We start from the raw sequence: 17165 nt of genomic DNA on the forward strand, positions 1-17165 counted from the left end.
CGTTTTGATCCAGCCCCCCAATTCAGCTTGCATCGTGGATTAATAAGGGGTTGGACCGGGGATCAGTTGACGAGGTGCGGACTCTGCAAAGCCGCATCCGAAGCCTCATTGAGAAGGATATCGATATTGTCAACGTTATTCAGGTAATGCTAGTCCGCCGGACCTTGCCGTGCCAGCGACAGACTCTCCGCCTGTGGGAGTTTAACCCAGAAGGGCCACGGACTCTTCAGCACTTCTTCGGCACTACGCACGAAGGAATGTGGAAACTATTTTTCGGGAGACGAAAACAATGGTCGGACACCACCGAAGATACCGGCCTAGACTGTAATCATCCGGACACCCCGGTAAGTACTCGTCCACCGAACACCTCATAATCAGATATCCTGTGGTAAGACACTGAGTAAACCATCCCTTTCCAGGGCTGGATAAAGAAAGCGGAGCGGATTAGGTGTCCGGCCCCTCTTCCCGAAGACTCAGCAGACCCTGTGTTAACAAGGATGCTGGCACCGGCACCGAACCAGGCGCCGACAGGGGAGGGCAAGGTGGAGAGTGAGAAGACCCGGGAGGACCTTCGTTCCGGAGGTGAATTAGATACTGAGTCCGGAGAAATCGACATGTCCTCGCCCGAAGACAAAGGCGAAAGAGAAGGTAGTATCCTTTCTCCATTAAGGAGGAAAAGGGCTGCCTCCGAAGGTTGGGGAGGGCGGTCTCCTAAGAGAGGCAAGATGCCACCGTCGAGCGGCTCGGGACTGGAAGGCGACGCCGTTGAATAGCTCCATCATGAAGACAAGCCCTCAACCAAACCTTAACTGAATCCGGGGTGTTTTGATAGTGTCCCGCTCCTTTCCGGTTACCAAAGAGATACTTAACGTGCCTGTGTATTTTTACAGTTCGGCACAGGGTTTTTCCGGGCAATCCTCTTCTTCGGGAGATCTCCTCCCAGAGATGATGGAAAGCGAGACGCCTCCCCTGACCTCCTCGCCCAATAAGGCGGACGACTCCGAAGTGTCATCTCGGAGGGTTTTTCTTGATCAACAAGCCGTGCAGGGGATGAAAGAGGCAGTACCCGAAGGTGGACCTCCGATCGTTCGGAATTCGGGGGCCAATAATGAAGGCCCCGGACTGTCCGGTTCTCAGCCAACGATGATTCTGGAGACGGGTGAACGGGTTCCTTCAAAGGATGGTCGTGCTCCTACAGCGGCTTCCGGAGACCTGGCGGCGCCGGATATATTGAGGGATATGCTGCAAAAAGCATCTGTCTCGGGGGGACAGCGTACCTTGATGGGTACGGTGGTTGAGAAGATTCTGTCCGCAAAGAGTGGATTGAATGAAGCCTTCATGAGCCTGCTAAGAGGCTTCGAGGTTTGTGATGTAATGTTTTCAACTATATTTTATTTGCAAAGATGCACCTGTGTATATGCAGTAGCCCCTGAGACTCGGGTTGGCTTCCCATGGGAGGCGAACGGAGGATCAAGAAGAAATATTGAAGGACTAATCTGATTAACTTGAACAGAGGCTGCTTCCCCCTGGCTACTTCCCAGACTACGGATATCGCCGAGCTGCAGCGGAAGCTTGATGTGGCCGGGGATGACATTGCGTTAATCAATATGCGTCTTGACGAATCGCAAGGTATGTATTCGGGGCAATCCCTTCACATACATTTTTGTGATATAAGCATGACGCTGAAAGTTATATACTATAGTATGCATGGCTGCAGATGGAACTGCCGTCGTTGAAATTCTTCGGGCGGAGCTAGCCCGGGCCAAGGAGCAGGCCCGTTTAGTAATGCGGCTGCCGAAAAGGCATCGGCTGAGTTAAAAGCCGAACAAGCTGCTCGGCGCCAAGACGGGGAGAAGATATCCACGATGGCACTTGAACTAAAAAATGCTGCTAGCCGCTGTGAGCTTCTTGAGAAGGAGAATGAAGCCAAAACGGTTGAACTTGACAAAGCCTTACAAGAGGCGAGAGAAGCGCGGTCTGAATCCAGAGCAACCCGTGAGGAGGTCCGGCAAGCTGGGGAGATTGCGGCTGGTAAGCCCTTTTTGCTGCAGACTAAGTTCGGCGATCCGAACTATGCTCAGCTTAACCAAGTGTGGAGTTCTCCGGACGAGTTTTTAGACTTGCCGAAGAGTTCTTCCGATGCGGCGCAGTTTTACCAGGCGCAAGAGGGGTATGCAACGGAGAAGCTTTTCTGGTCACAATTTGGCGCGTCGAAGCGCCCTCTGTTGCTGAATGAACAGATGTCCCAATGGGCCGAGCTTCATAGGATATCCGGCGCTGCCATGAAGAACGTCATAATCCGGTTGTGGCCAACTGATCCTGTTCCGAATAGCTACTTCGGCTTGGTGCAGCGGCTTGTTGATGCGGTGCCACGTATCGACGCTGTGAAGCGGTCGGTGTGCATTGAGGGTGCACGGATGGCCTTTGCCCGAGTCAAGACATTCTGGGGGAAGATGAAGGCCATCGATGTTCCGGCGAAGAGTCCACCCAAGGGCAAGGACCATTACGAACCGGAGAATTATTTTGAAGACGTCCTAGAGGTCGCCCGCTTGATAGAGGGTCAATGCTCGAAAGACATAATGTTCGAGTGAGGTGTATGGGGATTGTAAAAGACAATTTTATAGTTTAATCTATTTTTATGTTTTGCTCGAAAGCTTTTGTTCCTCCTGTGCGGCCGTTTGTGATCTGAAAGTTTTCCAGTCGTCGGCTTCAGCCCCCTCGTAGGAAGTACGGGGGTGTTCGGAAAAGCATTTTGATCACTCTTGACCCAACGTCTTGGTCCATGAAGAAGGTGACAATGCGGCGAACCAGGCAATCAGACTATAGGGCGTTAACACTTTCACTTAGTCATAGGAGTTTTATAGAGGGGACTACAATATAGCCCCTGGTATGTGTACGGCTGATTCCAATATGATGCGTTTACATATATGACCTGAAAAAAGGTCCTTCGTGTGACACGGAGGGAATCACAACAGATTCCGATAAGTCATTGAGTGGTTGACCAGCTCTCGCGGCATCATGGCAGTCGGTTTTCGGCTTTCTCTACTGAGGTGCTTGACCAGATGAACCGGAAGCACAATCGCAGTAGTTCTCCCTTTACTACCCTAGCCGATAGGGCGGAACGTAAGGTAGCAAGCACAGGAGCCGGGCAACCCAACCATTGACCCAAGACATGATTCGGAGCTGATGCATATAAGGCCAAACTCGCGACACTGAAGTACGCTTATAAAGCTGTTCGGACTTTGTTGGCAACTCATTTGTTCCCGAACCGAGCCCCTTGCAGGTTGTGCCGAGGTATGGTTGTGAAACAACTGTAGGGGCCAAATTCGTTTATGAATAATAAATGAATGATTAATGCGGATTATATTTACTAGGACCTGAGTGATATGCCGATAATTACTTTATATATATAAAGAGACCGCAACCCCGGCTATTTGACATGCCCGGGGTCTAAGGCGGAGGAAAAAGGCTTATTACAGGCTCGAAATAAAGAGTGCGGTCTACAAAAAGTTATTTTGGACCTCCTGTCGCACGTCTGCGCCGCCTGTCCTCGGCGAGGGGGAATCCTTAACGGAAGTAGCCCCGTAGGTGAGTGTACGGATCCGAGCTCCGATAGAATTCCTTTAGATGTTTGTCCTTTGCGTCACCTGTTTTTAAAAGATAATAAAGAAAGAAAAAGGAAAGTGGATAAAAAATGTTACTGGAATGCTTGCAGGCTTGTCCGTATTGTGCTTCTGCCAATGCCCATGGTATCTTAAGTGCGTAGTGATGTATGCATGGTACGGATTTTGCGGGCATATGAGGTGGGCGGCGGAAGCTGAACTGCTATTTCCGCTCCAGGATTGATCGATCCTCGGGGGGAAATTGCTTCTGACCCCCGGTATTTGGTGGGTGAACCTCTCCATCGTCCCTATCGCCTGGCGGCCTCCTCCCTTTGTGTTTGGAGTTGAGCTTGCCGGCCTGCTTGAAGACCCAACAGCTTCTGTTGGTATGATTAGCTGGTTTATCGGGGTGGCCGTGAATCTGGCAGGGTCGGTCCAATATCCTGTCTAAGTTGGATGGTCCGTCTCGGTTCGTCTTGAATGGCTTTTTCCGTTGACTGGGTTTGGGAGTGCTGAATCCGGCGTTGACCGCTGTGTCGTGTGATCTTTCATTATCATTGCGACTGTTGTGCTTGATTTGTCGTGGCTTGTCATTGCCGTCTCGGATTTCGGAAGTGCCCGAGTCGTTGGCGTTGTTGCTTCTACGAGCGAACCAGCTGTCTTCTCCCGCGCAAAAGCGAGTTATTTGAGCGATAAGGGTTGTCATGGATTTAGGTCCTTCTTGACCGAGGTGGCGTGCAAGCCATTCGTCCCGGACGCTGTGTTTGAAGGCCGCAAGGGCTTCCGCGTCCGGACAGTCGACGATTTGTTTTTTTAACTAAGAACCTAGTCCAGAGCTTCCTGGCTGACTCTCCGGGCTGCTGAACAATGTGACTTAAGCCATCGGCGTCTGGTGGCCGGACATATGTTCCTTGGAAGTTGTCGCGAAAGGCGTCTTCCAAATCTTCCCAGCTGCCAATAGAATTTTCCGGCAGACTGTTTAACCAGTACCGAGCTGGTCCTTTGACTTTTAGTGGTAGGTATTTGATGGCATGAAAGTCATCTCCGTGGGCCAAGTGGATATGGAGGAGGAAGTCCTCGATCCATACCGCGGGATCCGTTGTTTCGTCGTATGATTTGATATTCATGGGTTTGAATCCGTCTGGGAATTCATGCTCCATTACTTCATCTTTGAAGCAAAGAGGGTGTGCGGCGCCTCTATGTTGGGCCACACTGCGATGTACCTCCGATGGAGTCCATTTGCGGTTTTCGGCCCGGGCATGGCCATGCTTGTCACGTCCGAATAGGTAGCCGTCGTCGCGTGTCGAGGCATGTCCTCGCGATCCGTAGATCGATCTAGCGTGTCCTGCTCAGCTGTCCAAGTCCTGTCGAAGGTCGTATGTACAACCCCGAGCTGTTTTATTCTTGCCTTTACGGCGAGGTGGGGTGGTCTGGTGTTCGGCTTGAGTTGCCGCTTTATCCGGACCAAGTTGTGGTCGACCTGCCACGTTGTGTGATGATGGTACGGGCTCCAGCGCCTCGTCATCGAACTGAGGTAGCAACCTACGCTTCGGGTAGCTTTTGGCTGGGCCACTAAGGCCGTATTCTTCGGCGACCAGGACTTCGGTCCATCTATCATTGAGCAGGTCTTGGTCTGCTTGAAGCTGCAGCTGCTTCTTTTTCAGGCTCCTTGCAGTGGCTATTAGCCGGCGTTTGAAGCGCTCCTGCTCGAGAGGTTCCTCAGGTACGATGAAATCCTCGTTGCCGAGGCTCTCCTCTTCCTCGGAGAGCGGAAGATAATTACTGTCCTCCGAGTCTCCGTGTATGGCCTGTTCATCAGGGCTAACTTGCCCGTTTTCCCGTTCCTCCTGTTCGGAGGTTACCTTGACGGGGTCTTCGGCATCGTCCGAATTATTATTTTTTCCGGTGCCCGTACTGCAGTCTTTGGAACGATGTGACTTAGAGCGGCGTCGAGGAAGCTGGCGCTTGGGCTGTCTCTCAGGAGGTTTATCCTCATCTGGATCCTCTTTGTCATCGTTGTTAGTTTTTTCAGGCGTGTCTACCATGTATACGTCGTAGGAGGAGGTGACCGTCCGTCGTCCAGTGGATGGCGGGTTTTGGCCTTGCTCCTTGTCGGCATCGTCATCCGTACTGGCGATGTCCTCGGAGCCATAGTCAAGCATGTCGGTTAAATCCTCGACAGTGGCTATGAAGCGGGTGGCGGGTGGGAAGCAAAATTCCCCATCATCGGCCTCTAGTTCGAACCATACATGGTTCGGCTGTGAGTCCCCCGCCAAGGACAAGTTCTTTAATGAGTTCAGCACATTGCACAAGGGCGAGTGCTAGAAGATGTCTGCGGCGCTGAACTCGAAGATCGATAAACGATCAAGTTCGGTATCCGCGGACTCGCATGGTTTGGAACTTGTACCCAGAGAAGAGTCCGGAGTTCCGGTGACACAAATATTGTGTGAGGTTAAGTCCATGTGCGGCTCCAACGCCGGGGAATCTGTGGCCTCCGCGGTGGGGTTGAGCCTCCAATCCTTGGACGGCACTGTATGCTCCGGATCTAAGGCCAGAGCTGTTGCAGGAGCTATCCCCTAGATGCGGCTTGATGACAGATTAAAGTCGTGTTCATCAAGGTGACCAGGAGTGGTTGCCGCGGTTTCGAATCCGGCGAAGATCAAATCTCCACGGACGTCCGCGACGTAGTTCAAGTTCCCAAATCTGACCTGATGGCCAGGGGCGTAGCTATCGATCTGCTCCAGATGGCCAAACGAGTTGGCCCGTGGTGCGAAGCCGCCGAATATGAAGATATGTCCGGGAAGAAAAGTTTCTTCTTGGACAGTGTCATTGTTGATGATCGAAGGGGCCATCGAAACCCTTTTGGGGACGGCACAGAGGAACTCTCAATGAAAGCACCATTGTCGGTGTCAAAACCGGCGGATCTCGGGTAGGGGGTCCTGAACTGTGCGTCTAAGGTCGATGGTAACAGGAGACAGGGGACACGATGTTTACCCAGGTTCGGGCCCTCTCTATGGAGGTAATACCCTACTTCCTGCTTGATTGATCTTGATGAATATGAGTATTACAAGAGTTGATCTACCACGAGATCGTAATGGCTAAATCCTAGAAGTCTAGCCTGTATGACTATGGTTATGTGTCCTTCTTTCCGGACTAAGTCCTCCGGTTTATATAGACACCGGGAGGATCTAGGGTTTACACAAGGTCGGTTACAAAGAAAGGAATCTACATATTCGGCCGCCAAGCTTGCCTTCCACGCCAAGGAGAGTCCCATCCGGACACGGGTGCAGTCTTCTGTCTTCGTATCTTCACAGCCCATCAGTCCGGCCCATGGTTAATAGCCCGGACGTCCAAGGACCCCTTAGTCCAGGACTCCCTCAACCATCACCACTACCACCCACCGCAACCCACCTCGGCCAAGCACTCAGGAGCGAGCTGCCACCCCGTTCCTGAACAGCCACCGCCACCTCGTCCTGACCTTCACAGACGAGCAGAGCCGCCAGAGACAGCGAGATCTGGGCGGAACTGGGCCTGTAGCTCCGAGACATCAGCCATCGGGCAGCAGAACCTGCATCGGTCGACACCCCATGCCGCACGAGAGACCGAAGGAACCGCGACCAGCCCGCCCCGCGCCTTGGGTCAGGCCCCTGCCCAGATCCGGGGCAGAGGAGAGCATGCCGGCGTCGCGACCGATCCGAGCCGCCCCGCACTCCGTGCACGCACTGCACCTCCAGGCCGCCCACCTCCGCAGCCAACACCCCCGCCAGGCCGCCGCCGAGCACCCGCAGCATGCCCGGAGAAGCGCCGTGCCGGCCGCCAGAACACGAGCCCTCGCCCGTGTCAAGCAGCCCGGGACGTCAGATCCCCGCCGCCGCCGGATCCGTAGGGGCTTCACCCGGAGGAGTCCGTCTGGCGGCGGCGAGGGGAGGGGAAGCTGGAGAGAGGGGGCCTGCTGCAACGGGGGGAGGGACGCCGCCCGGGTCGCCCTGGGGGAGGACGACACGGGGGCGGGAAAACTGGACCGACCGACGCCCAATGCTAAAAATCTGATGTCGGTTTTTTAGTAATTCCGAAGAAAAATAGATGGATCAGAAGAGTCAAAACGGGTCTTTACCACAGCCTTAGATTTTAATTTTCCGCCAAATCAAATCACAGCTTTTGTTTGATTATAAAAACAGAGCCAACTGTTCCCGACAGCGATTACGAAGAAGATTAAAAAATCGACAGCTGTTCTCCCGAAAGCGCCAACTGTTTCCCGCGAGCGATTACGAAGGAACGAATCCGATTTCGACTAGAACGGTGTTTCCTCCGATGGTATTTAAAAAAAACGATATCGTCTAGAACGGTGTTTCCCGAAAGCGCCAACTGTTTCCCGCGAGCGATTACGCAAACCCTAGTTTTCGCTCGCGCACCCGGTTCCCCAGATCTCGAGTTTGCCCGGCGATCCGGCGCGCGCATATTGACGAAGATGTCACCGATCATGGCGGCGCGCGGGCAGGGGCTGGGCCAGGGCCAGGGCCATCAGGTGCAGCAAGATTTCGACTTCTTCTTGGTGGTGGACTTCGAGGCGACATGCGAGAAGGACGCGCGGATCTACCCGCAAGAGATCATCGAGTTCCCGGCCGTGCTCGTCGACGGCGCCACCGGCCTCATCGCATCCGCGTTCCGCAGGTACGTTCGCCCCAGACACCGGCCTGTGCTGACCCAGTTTTGCAGGGACCTCACCGGCATCCGGCAGGAGGACGTAGACGGCGGCGTGGATCTCGGCGAGGCGCTCTGGCTACACGACGCTTGGCTGAAGGCGGCGACGGCGGGGGCGGGGAACAAGGGACGCGTCCGCTTGGCCGTCGTGACCTGGGGGGACTGGGATTGCCGCACCATGCTCGAATTCGAGTGTCGATTCAAGGGGATCGAGAAGCCCTCCTACTTTGATCGCTGGGTCAACCTGAGGGTCCCCTTCCAGGCGGCGCTCGGCGGCGGAGCGCGGGTCAACCTGCAGGAGGCGGTGCGGGCGGCGGGACTGGACTGGGAGGGCCGCTTGCACTGCGGACTCGACGACGCGCACAACACGGCGCGGCTGCTTGCTGAGATCATGCGGCGCGGGGTCAAGATCACCATCACCGGCTCGCTGGCGCCGCCGCCGCCGCTGCCGATCCAGAAGCAGCCGCCTCGCTCAAGCCCTTGCGGTGGCTCATCGGCGCCGGCGCCTCCGCTGATCCAGCAGCAGCCGCCTCACACATGGCCTTGCGGTGGCTCATCGGCGCCACCGCTTTTGCCGGCGATTCAGCAGCAGCAGCTGCCGCAGCGTCACATAAGCCCCTGCGGTGGCTCCTCCGTGACGTGCTTGTGCTACTGCGGGGTGGCGACCAGAGGTGGCGTGGTGCCGGTGCAAGCCAACCGCTTCTTTGGGGGCGGCAACTGGACGCCGGCCATGGTATAGCTTCGTGTGGACCAGGACCAAATGAGCGAACGAGCCATGGCATGAGACTGAGATTCAGAATCCAGTGTAGCTCAGCTGTTGGTGTTGCTCGTGCTAGCCATCAGTATCAGAGTCTGAGATGATTCTAGAGATCTCCTGATTCTACTTTAGTCCTAGTCTGGTGGTCTCACCTCAGCAATTGATGTAATTGGTTTGGATTATTATCATTAATACTAGATTTGTTTTAGTTAATGTTCCTTCTCCTCGAAATTTTCCAGTATGGATTGACTTCCTAATTAAAATTGAGTAATTGCTGACGAATAAAGAAAGATAAATGGGCAGTGTTAGACCACTGCAAAAACTCATATGGCAAGACTGGTTAGGATAAATACAGCACAGAGCCTGTGAAAGAAAGGAGACCATCCTTATTGATAGAAATACAGCAGAGTAGTGATAAGTACTATGAGAGATAAATCATATGGCAAGGCTGGTTAAGATAAAACTACTCCCTCCGTCTCATAATATAAGAGCGTTTTCTACACTGGTGTAGTGTCAAAAACACTCTTATATTACGGGCCGGAGGGAGTAATTATCATCAAATAATCTATCTTCTTTCACAAAAAATAAACAGGTACAATGAATTCAAATACAAGCACCTCGATTCACTGTGCTGAACTTTACTTGCAATGATGGTTTGTTGATCTGTAACAAGATTCCCAAACTCTCTCATGGATGCAGCAAGACTTGTCATGTGTTCTTTCAACTCCTTTTCTTTATTAATGGTTGATGTGAATATTTTATCCTTTTCTCGATGATGTTATTGTTATGTAAATATTGATTTTGTTTCTCCACCTCCTTTAGAGAGTCTGTAGCATTTCTAAATCTGTCATGTAACTCATTTGAATTGATCTCATTTTGACGTTCATGCTGCAGAGCTTTGCTCCAGCCTGCCGACAATCATATCAAACTCCTTGTTCTTTTCAGATATACACAAGTCTTGCTTTTCCACTTTATCTGCAAGTAAATCAAGTTGATGGACAAATCCATATGATACAACAAAGCATCCCTATCTAAGTGCTGCCTTTTCCCCTCGATTCATCTCTTTATCAAAATGGGTTATCAAAGCATCCCTGTCTAAGTGCTTCAAATATGACGCGCCAGCAAACGTCGCATCATTCTATTTGCCGGTAAAAGAGAATCTCCATTTTACATTTTCTGGCAGCACCAGTTATGATTCACCAGCAGTAAAGTTCTGTTAACCTGTTGCAAAGGCCGGTTGTGCACTGCTATTGTCCGGTGGGAGTTTGGATGATTATGTTCAAGTGAAGCACATCCTAGTTGAAATGGGTGTTTACTTTCAAATTCAGGTAATACCGTTGATAGTGCATTTCTATTGTCACTTGAATACATATTTTCGTCTCGGTATTTATGTTTTCAGAAGTGGTTTTAATAGCCAGATTTCCCTTTCATGACTGATTATCTCGACTGCTTTGGCTTTCCAGAAGTCATGGGCAAGGTAGGTTGATTCACTTCCTCTGTTAATGTAAAAAGGATATTACTATTTGTGCTCTTGGCTGTTTGATTTCTGAAATCACCCTGTCCCAGACTTCAAGTGCTCTTGGCTGTTTGATTTTTGAAATCATCCTGTCCCACTTCAAGTGCTCTTGGCTGTTTGTTCAAGTGCTGGTGCAGTGCGTGTCAATGAGAGGCAAAAGGACATCCTATTTGTAAGGCACATGAACTGGATCATTCGATAATATTTTGCAGCACACTATCTTAATGTCTGTGATGTCATGCACAGGAAAATTATGGGAAACCAGATCGTGCTTGTGTCGCAAAAGTAAAGGCTCAATCTCGAGGTTTCCCTTTTTGTTCAACATAGTGTGACATGTCTTGTTTATTGCATAATTTTCTACTATTATTAAGTCATTTACATGCCTGACATGCCTGTTTATCATCGCTTCCACAAGGTGTTCTCTGAGTATGAAAGAGAGACTTACGAAAAGCTGATCTCAGACATCAAAGCATAGCCGAATGAAGCTGTGCAAGCTGTGTTGAAATCCTTTTTACATAAAATCTACAGGAGGAGGTAGAAAGTGCCCTTCCGCTCCCGAGCTCAAATGAGCTCAGAGTCAAATGAGCTCAGAGAACAGTAAAAAAATTCAAGTGCTTGCAAAAATTTGTTATGGAATCACATTCCTATAAGGCGTGGCAAAAAAAAAAAAAATCAATGCTCCAAAGTGATTTTGAAAGTAGCATTTTCAGAGCACCGACTTTTTTTTGCCGCACCTTCTAGGAATGTGATACCATGACAAGCACTTGAAAATTTTGTCATAATTTTTTTCAGGTTTATTTGATTTTTATTTCATTTGAGCTCAGACTCAGAAACTCTGCGCCCATTTTTGCCTACAAAGAGATTGCCGGGTGGAATGAAGTTCTTTCGTGTCCGCACATGCAAAATGAAAAGTATTACTCCCTCCGACCCATAAAGTTGTATAAAGTAGACAAGTAATATGGATCGACAGGAGTAATGCTTATGAATAGTATATATCATATTGAATAGTCAAGAGTTTTTGCTTTGTATCCGTGAACAATCTGGCTGGGAGCTTGTACCGAACAACGAAGCATTTCCAAGTAAAATAATAAAATGTAAGAAATATACTTCCTTTCTGTTTTGTTCTTCTATTTTTTGTATGTATAAGATCATTGACACAAAATTATTGCTGCATCTTTCCTACTCTGATAGTAAACCATTGCGACAGATCTCCTTTATATTTGTATGCTTCATTGTTTGTCACGGATGGAGCCGTTGACACCGCGTCCCAGCCTCAGTCTGTAAGTTGGAGATTGCATCCTGATGCTATTCCCGTACTTCAATGATGCTCTGTACAATAATAACCTACTCTGCTCCGATCCGATGATCTATACACAATCTAAATCCTAGCAGTAAACTATGATACTCCATCGCTGAGTAGCTTCAGCTGCAAATGCTACTGCAAACAACGAAGCTGGACCTGGCTATGAACTGATCCACCCACACGAAAAATGATTGCTCGTATACAAGAGAATTTGTTAAAAGTTAACCAGTAGTTGAGCAGATTTTAGCAGACCAAAAGCGCCATCCTCCAACAGATGCATCGCGGCGCCATATGAGAACTTTCTGGCAAATAAGAAACATGGGACGGATGTGCCGTTGGATTGGCACCACTCAGTCCTGTGTTCCACCTCATAGTTCACATGATCGATACTCTGCAAAATTATTCAGAACAAACTTAGCGTCATGATATTAACAAAATGATAAACCACTTACAATGGTGGTCTTCTCATATTATTGCTACTTTATTATACAACAGAATGTGCACAACCAAAAAAAAAAGAAAAAAAAGGGTAAGCCATCTGCAAGATATATACTCCCTCCGTTCCTAAATATTTGTCTTTCTAGATATTTCAACAAGTGACTACATACGGAGCAAAATGAGTGAATCTACACTCTAAAATATGTCTATATACATCCGTATGTGGTAGTCTATTTGAAATCTCTAAAAAGACAAATATTTAGGAACGGAGGGAGTATTATACAAGAGGAAACCTGTTACTCCATGTACATAATGGTCAACAAGATATACCATGCAGACACGAATACTGAGCAGATTGTTTCTTTGTTCTAAAAAACGGAAAAAGAGGATTGTTTCTTTGTTCTGAAGAACTGGAAAATGGTGTTCTGCAGATTCCACTATCTCGTTTGATGACCAGGATATCTAGGATATAACTGGAGCTTGCTATTGGCCAGCCAAATTTAGAGGCAAAAGGACAAAAGATCAATACATCACTTTCAAGTCTCTTGATGTTCAGTGTTCACAGTTTCACACACTAGTGCCAAAAGATGAAATATGCAAACCAAAATAAGATATTACCTTTATAGCATTGATCTGCTCAGGACTTGCTGCGTCATATTCAAATGTCGTTGGATGCCAAGTCATTTTATCTTTAGGATCTAAAGTTGACTGGTTCCATGATGTATAGGTCAAAGTTCTCCTTTCAAGTTCATCTTCCAGTCCTTTGATCTAGAATTTGAAAGAGTGGGCCCCTCATTATGACTTGAAAGAATAATTACATCAGTTCAAAATCCAAAATATTTGTCAACAATAACAAGCCTTACAGAAAATAATGTCTGCACATAGTGTTCATCCGGAATACAATCGTGCTCCTCCTGGGCAGCTCCTTTCTGCAAGGTTCAAGACGAAGATCATTTATGATGAAGAGAACAAGAGGTCATTATAAAGAACCATTTTTCAGAAATTATATGCACAAGTCTGACAATCTATATAAACTTCCCTGTGAGTATGGAGGAAATGTGGAAAACTGAACCTTACCAATATCTGCTTTCGCCGAAACACAAATCCTAGTCGTCTCTGAAAGAGAGAAAAATTGATGCCATAAGAATAACAGTCAGATATATAAACGTAAAGAACATTAAATTTCAGGGATCAGTATTATTGTTTGGTGAATGACTAATCGCTGTTGAGCAGGGGGTACAAATTGAAATGCATATTTGATTGTTGATGATCCAAGGAAACAAGCATTCACCACATATAGTAGAACTTAGACAATGCCAAATTATACTCAGAACGGGTATTTACATCACTAAAATTGTAGAAGAACTTTGGAAGTAGTACAGAACCAAAGTAGTTTATTTGTTTTTGCCTACCATACAAAATGGGTGCAACTTTATCTAGGAAAGGCATTGATAATTATCTTCTCCCTTCATTTTAAACTTTAGTAGAAGTCATATTGGAGAAAAATGAAGCAATTCATGCATAATTGGAAACCATCGATATATTTAACTTGAATGTCACTTTTAAAACAACAATTTCCTAGGAAGAGCAAAACAACAGCTATTAAATGCAACCTTTTGGCCTAAAACTACATATGGAGCTTGTCGGAGTAAACTGCATAGCAACCTCCTAAAATAAATACTTACAGCATTCACCAGCTTTTGTCCAAGCAAAGCATTGGTCACAACCATCTGCAATTATTAGGTAAAACCAAACACAATCATTACTGTGATGTGCACAAAAGCATGACGGATCAGTAGGCTATATTAAAACAAGATGTCTCGTTGTAAATAACTGCATAATTCAGTATAAGCTAGTTTAAGCACGTTTGTGTAGTGTCTTCACAACATCAATGGATGGGAGTCGGATAATAATAATTTAACAGATCCAGAATCAATTTACATCGGTCATGCATATATGCTAAAGATAAACATTTCTGCTGATCAAATGTAAATGCGGACAAGACCTTTAGTTCGGATAGATATGATATAGCATCTATCTGAATCAGTACAGTAGTTACAGCTGAAAAAACATGCTACATCACACTTATCCAAGGGTGTAAAGGATAAATTCTTATTGTTTATCGCAGTCATGGGATAAATTGTCGCGGACATAATCACTGCAGCACATATAACCATATGTCCAAACTAGGGAATTTAAAGTTCAGGCTTTCATACATGTACTTAACGGAAGGACACACATTATCTATTGCTAGCATTATTTGTTAAATGAATTGTAAGTTTAAGCATTCAAGGCTGTAGCACATGAAGAGAAACTCAAACAAACACATCCAAAAACAATGTAACATTTACTTCACGTCAAGGACTAGAAAGGGCCAAAATAAGGTAAGCGGAAATTCCAGTATCCACATCACTTGAACAACTACTACCTTACAATGCTTTCTGAATACTTGAAAGACATGCTTGTCGCCAACAACAACCTCTGCGTGTTTTCTGATTAACATTACCCACTGAAATGAGATGGCAGATGGATTCAGAGTTAAGCTCTTAAACAAGTATGAAAAATCTACAGCAAAATGAAAGCCATGCAATCACAAGAACCTGGGATCCTTTCCTCCATTTATCCTTTCGAATGACGGGAGACATGTTTGGATTATAGCGCTTCTCTGTCTTGTCAGTGAAACTAAAGACAAATAAACTCATTTTAGAAACTTCAGGCTTAAACACTGCATCTTCTATGGAAATTTGGGAAGTTGCAAAGTAACATATCTTAATTTTCCATTACCTATCCACAATACTTTTAGGTGAACCCATCAAGTAAGTATATGTGTAGCTGAAGTTGTACAAAGGAACACAACTGAAACAGAAATCGATGAAATGTTAAAATTTAAACTAGAAACTGCAGATATTCAAATAATCAATTGATGCTTGTACTGACAAAGGGAAGCAAACCCAAACTACAATACGGAGACATGCATACTAAGGAATAAAAAAAATCTGTACAAAAGCTCTCTCAGCTTGGGCATGTATCCATGCTTCATACTTAATACGATTAATCCATTGTGGAAGCACACACAAGGGAAACCAAGGAACAAGGAATCACAGAATGGCTCCATGACCCCAATAATTTTCCTGCCATCATCTAGCAATTTCCGAGTAAAAAGGATGTTATCCCCGCGGTGATCCTCTGAATAAGCACCACAACAGGAAACAGAATGCCAGTGCATCACTCAGAAGACTACCCACTTCAATTCTACAGAATGGAATTGGATGTATTCCAATCGAAGTGAGGGCGTGATAAATAGATATCCTAGTAGTACTAAATTTCACATGTAAATTACCGTTATTAAATATCCAGTTATTTAATTGATCACTAATGACAACTACAGTTTAAGCCCCTGTAACATTTATTATGCGAAAAAACGGAACGAGATCGCTACCTCCGAAGAAAACAGTACATACCTATCCGAGAGCAAAACAAATCGCTGGTTGGCGGGATCCTCAAGCGCGGCGGCGAACAACATCTTCTCCGCCTGTACCATGGTTGGTTCGCCCCACGCCACCTGCAGGACGCAACCATATTTCCCCAACTCAAAATCGAACCCTGGACTCCGCGATCACGGAAACCAGATAGTCGGTAAGAGGGTCAACCTTGACGGCCCTCGCGAGTTGACGGCCGTAGAAGTACGGCGATCCGGTGGTGGTGCGGTCAAGGACGAAGCCCGGCGCGGAGTGCACGTAGACGGAGAACCTCCCCTCCTCCCCATTCTGCCGAAACACGCACGCGACGATCAGAACCAATCGAATAGACAACCAAACGTAACGAATGGGGAGAGCCGCTGGGCGCTTACGCGGAAGAAGGCGTCCCAGAGGAAGTCGAGCGGCAGGCCGGCGCGGGCGAGGAAGAGGAAGGCCACCTTCCCCGGCCCCGCGGAGGGCGGCAGCGCGTCGAGTGGCGCGGCCGGGGGCTGGGTGCGGAGGAACGCGGCGACGAGGAGCAGGAAGGAGAGCGGCGCGGCGAGGCGGAGGAAGAGGCGGGCGCGGGCGCGGCGGCCGGCCGGGAGGGCCAGCGCCCACGGAGCGGGCGGCCTCTTCGCCACCGGCATCAGCGGGGGCGGGCGCGGGCGCGGCAGCTGCCCCGGCGCCGGCGTGGGCCTCGGTGGCATTTAAAATCGGAATGGAGTTAGAAGGCGGCGTGGCGTTTCGGGCACGCGGGGTGGGGCGGGGCCGCGACCGCGGCCGCGGCGGGGTCGGTGGAGAGCGGTGGAGAGGACGCGACGGTGTGGTGTGGTGTGGTGTGCGCTGGTGGCGCCGTGTTACTTTTCGCCTTGCTTTGCTGAGCTTCTGGTGCGATTTTTCAGTCTCGTGACGCGCGCGGGCGCGGTGACTCTCTCTCTCTCTGTGGGGCGCGGCGGGGATTGGGTCGGGTGTTGGCGATCCGCGGCGTGTGGCGGACCTGGCGGTGGCCTAGCTGTAGGGGCGTTGGGATCTGTGACCCGGCTGCGGAGGTGCTGTGAGATAACATTTTGTTTTCGAATGAGTTCTTGGATTTGGAGATCCGACTACGACGCGTGGTCTAGGAGCATCTCCAGCCGTTGGCCGCAAGGAGCGCCTAAAAACGCCGTCTGGGGGAGCCGGCGCAAAAAATCGGTCTGGGGACGAGTTGGTCCCCAGCCGCCCGCCTCAGGGCCGACACATGCGCGTTCAAAAAAGGCAAATATATAGCAAATTTTGGCAAAGTTTGGCGAAGTTCGGCAAATATTACATAAATAGTCGCGGATTTTTATTACATAATATATCCAATTAGAAAAGAAACTGGCTGAAGGCGGAGTAGTCGCCGTCGTCGCCG

General features: G+C 48.6%; 3 protein-coding genes across 3 annotated transcripts; 2 read left to right on the forward strand and 1 right to left on the reverse strand.

The window, feature by feature from the left end:
- The first annotated feature begins 7910 nt into the window (after window positions 1-7910).
- LOC123078905 (ERI1 exoribonuclease 2) lies at window positions 7911-9273 on the forward strand. The gene has a single exon (XM_044501555.1). The coding sequence runs from the start codon at window positions 8071-8073 to the stop codon at window positions 9040-9042; it is 972 nt and encodes a 323-aa protein (XP_044357490.1). The 5' UTR covers window positions 7911-8070; the 3' UTR covers window positions 9043-9273.
- A 226-nt stretch (window positions 9274-9499) lies between these two features.
- On the forward strand, window positions 9500-11494 carry LOC123078906 (farnesyl pyrophosphate synthase 2). Its single transcript, XM_044501556.1, has 4 exons — window positions 9500-10388; window positions 10475-10537; window positions 10627-10748; window positions 10823-11494. The coding sequence occupies exons 1-4, from the start codon at window positions 10365-10367 to the stop codon at window positions 10863-10865; spliced, it is 252 nt and encodes an 83-aa protein (XP_044357491.1). The 5' UTR covers window positions 9500-10364; the 3' UTR covers window positions 10866-11494.
- Window positions 11495-11648: 154 nt separating this feature from the next.
- On the reverse strand, window positions 11649-16716 carry LOC123078904 (glycosyltransferase BC10). The gene is made up of 11 exons (XM_044501553.1): window positions 16168-16716; window positions 15968-16084; window positions 15779-15879; window positions 15102-15173; window positions 14918-14999; window positions 14746-14826; window positions 14003-14047; window positions 13395-13433; window positions 13181-13246; window positions 12936-13085; window positions 11649-12270 (listed from the first exon to the last, which is right to left on the reverse strand). The coding sequence occupies exons 1-11, from the start codon at window positions 16480-16482 to the stop codon at window positions 12094-12096; spliced, it is 1245 nt and encodes a 414-aa protein (XP_044357488.1). The 5' UTR covers window positions 16483-16716; the 3' UTR covers window positions 11649-12093.
- Window positions 16717-17165: the final 449 nt, after the last annotated feature.

The sequence above is a fragment of the Triticum aestivum genome, chromosome 3D (genome assembly GCF_018294505.1).
Source record: "Triticum aestivum cultivar Chinese Spring chromosome 3D, IWGSC CS RefSeq v2.1, whole genome shotgun sequence".
Lineage (NCBI taxonomy): Eukaryota > Viridiplantae > Streptophyta > Magnoliopsida > Poales > Poaceae > Triticum > Triticum aestivum.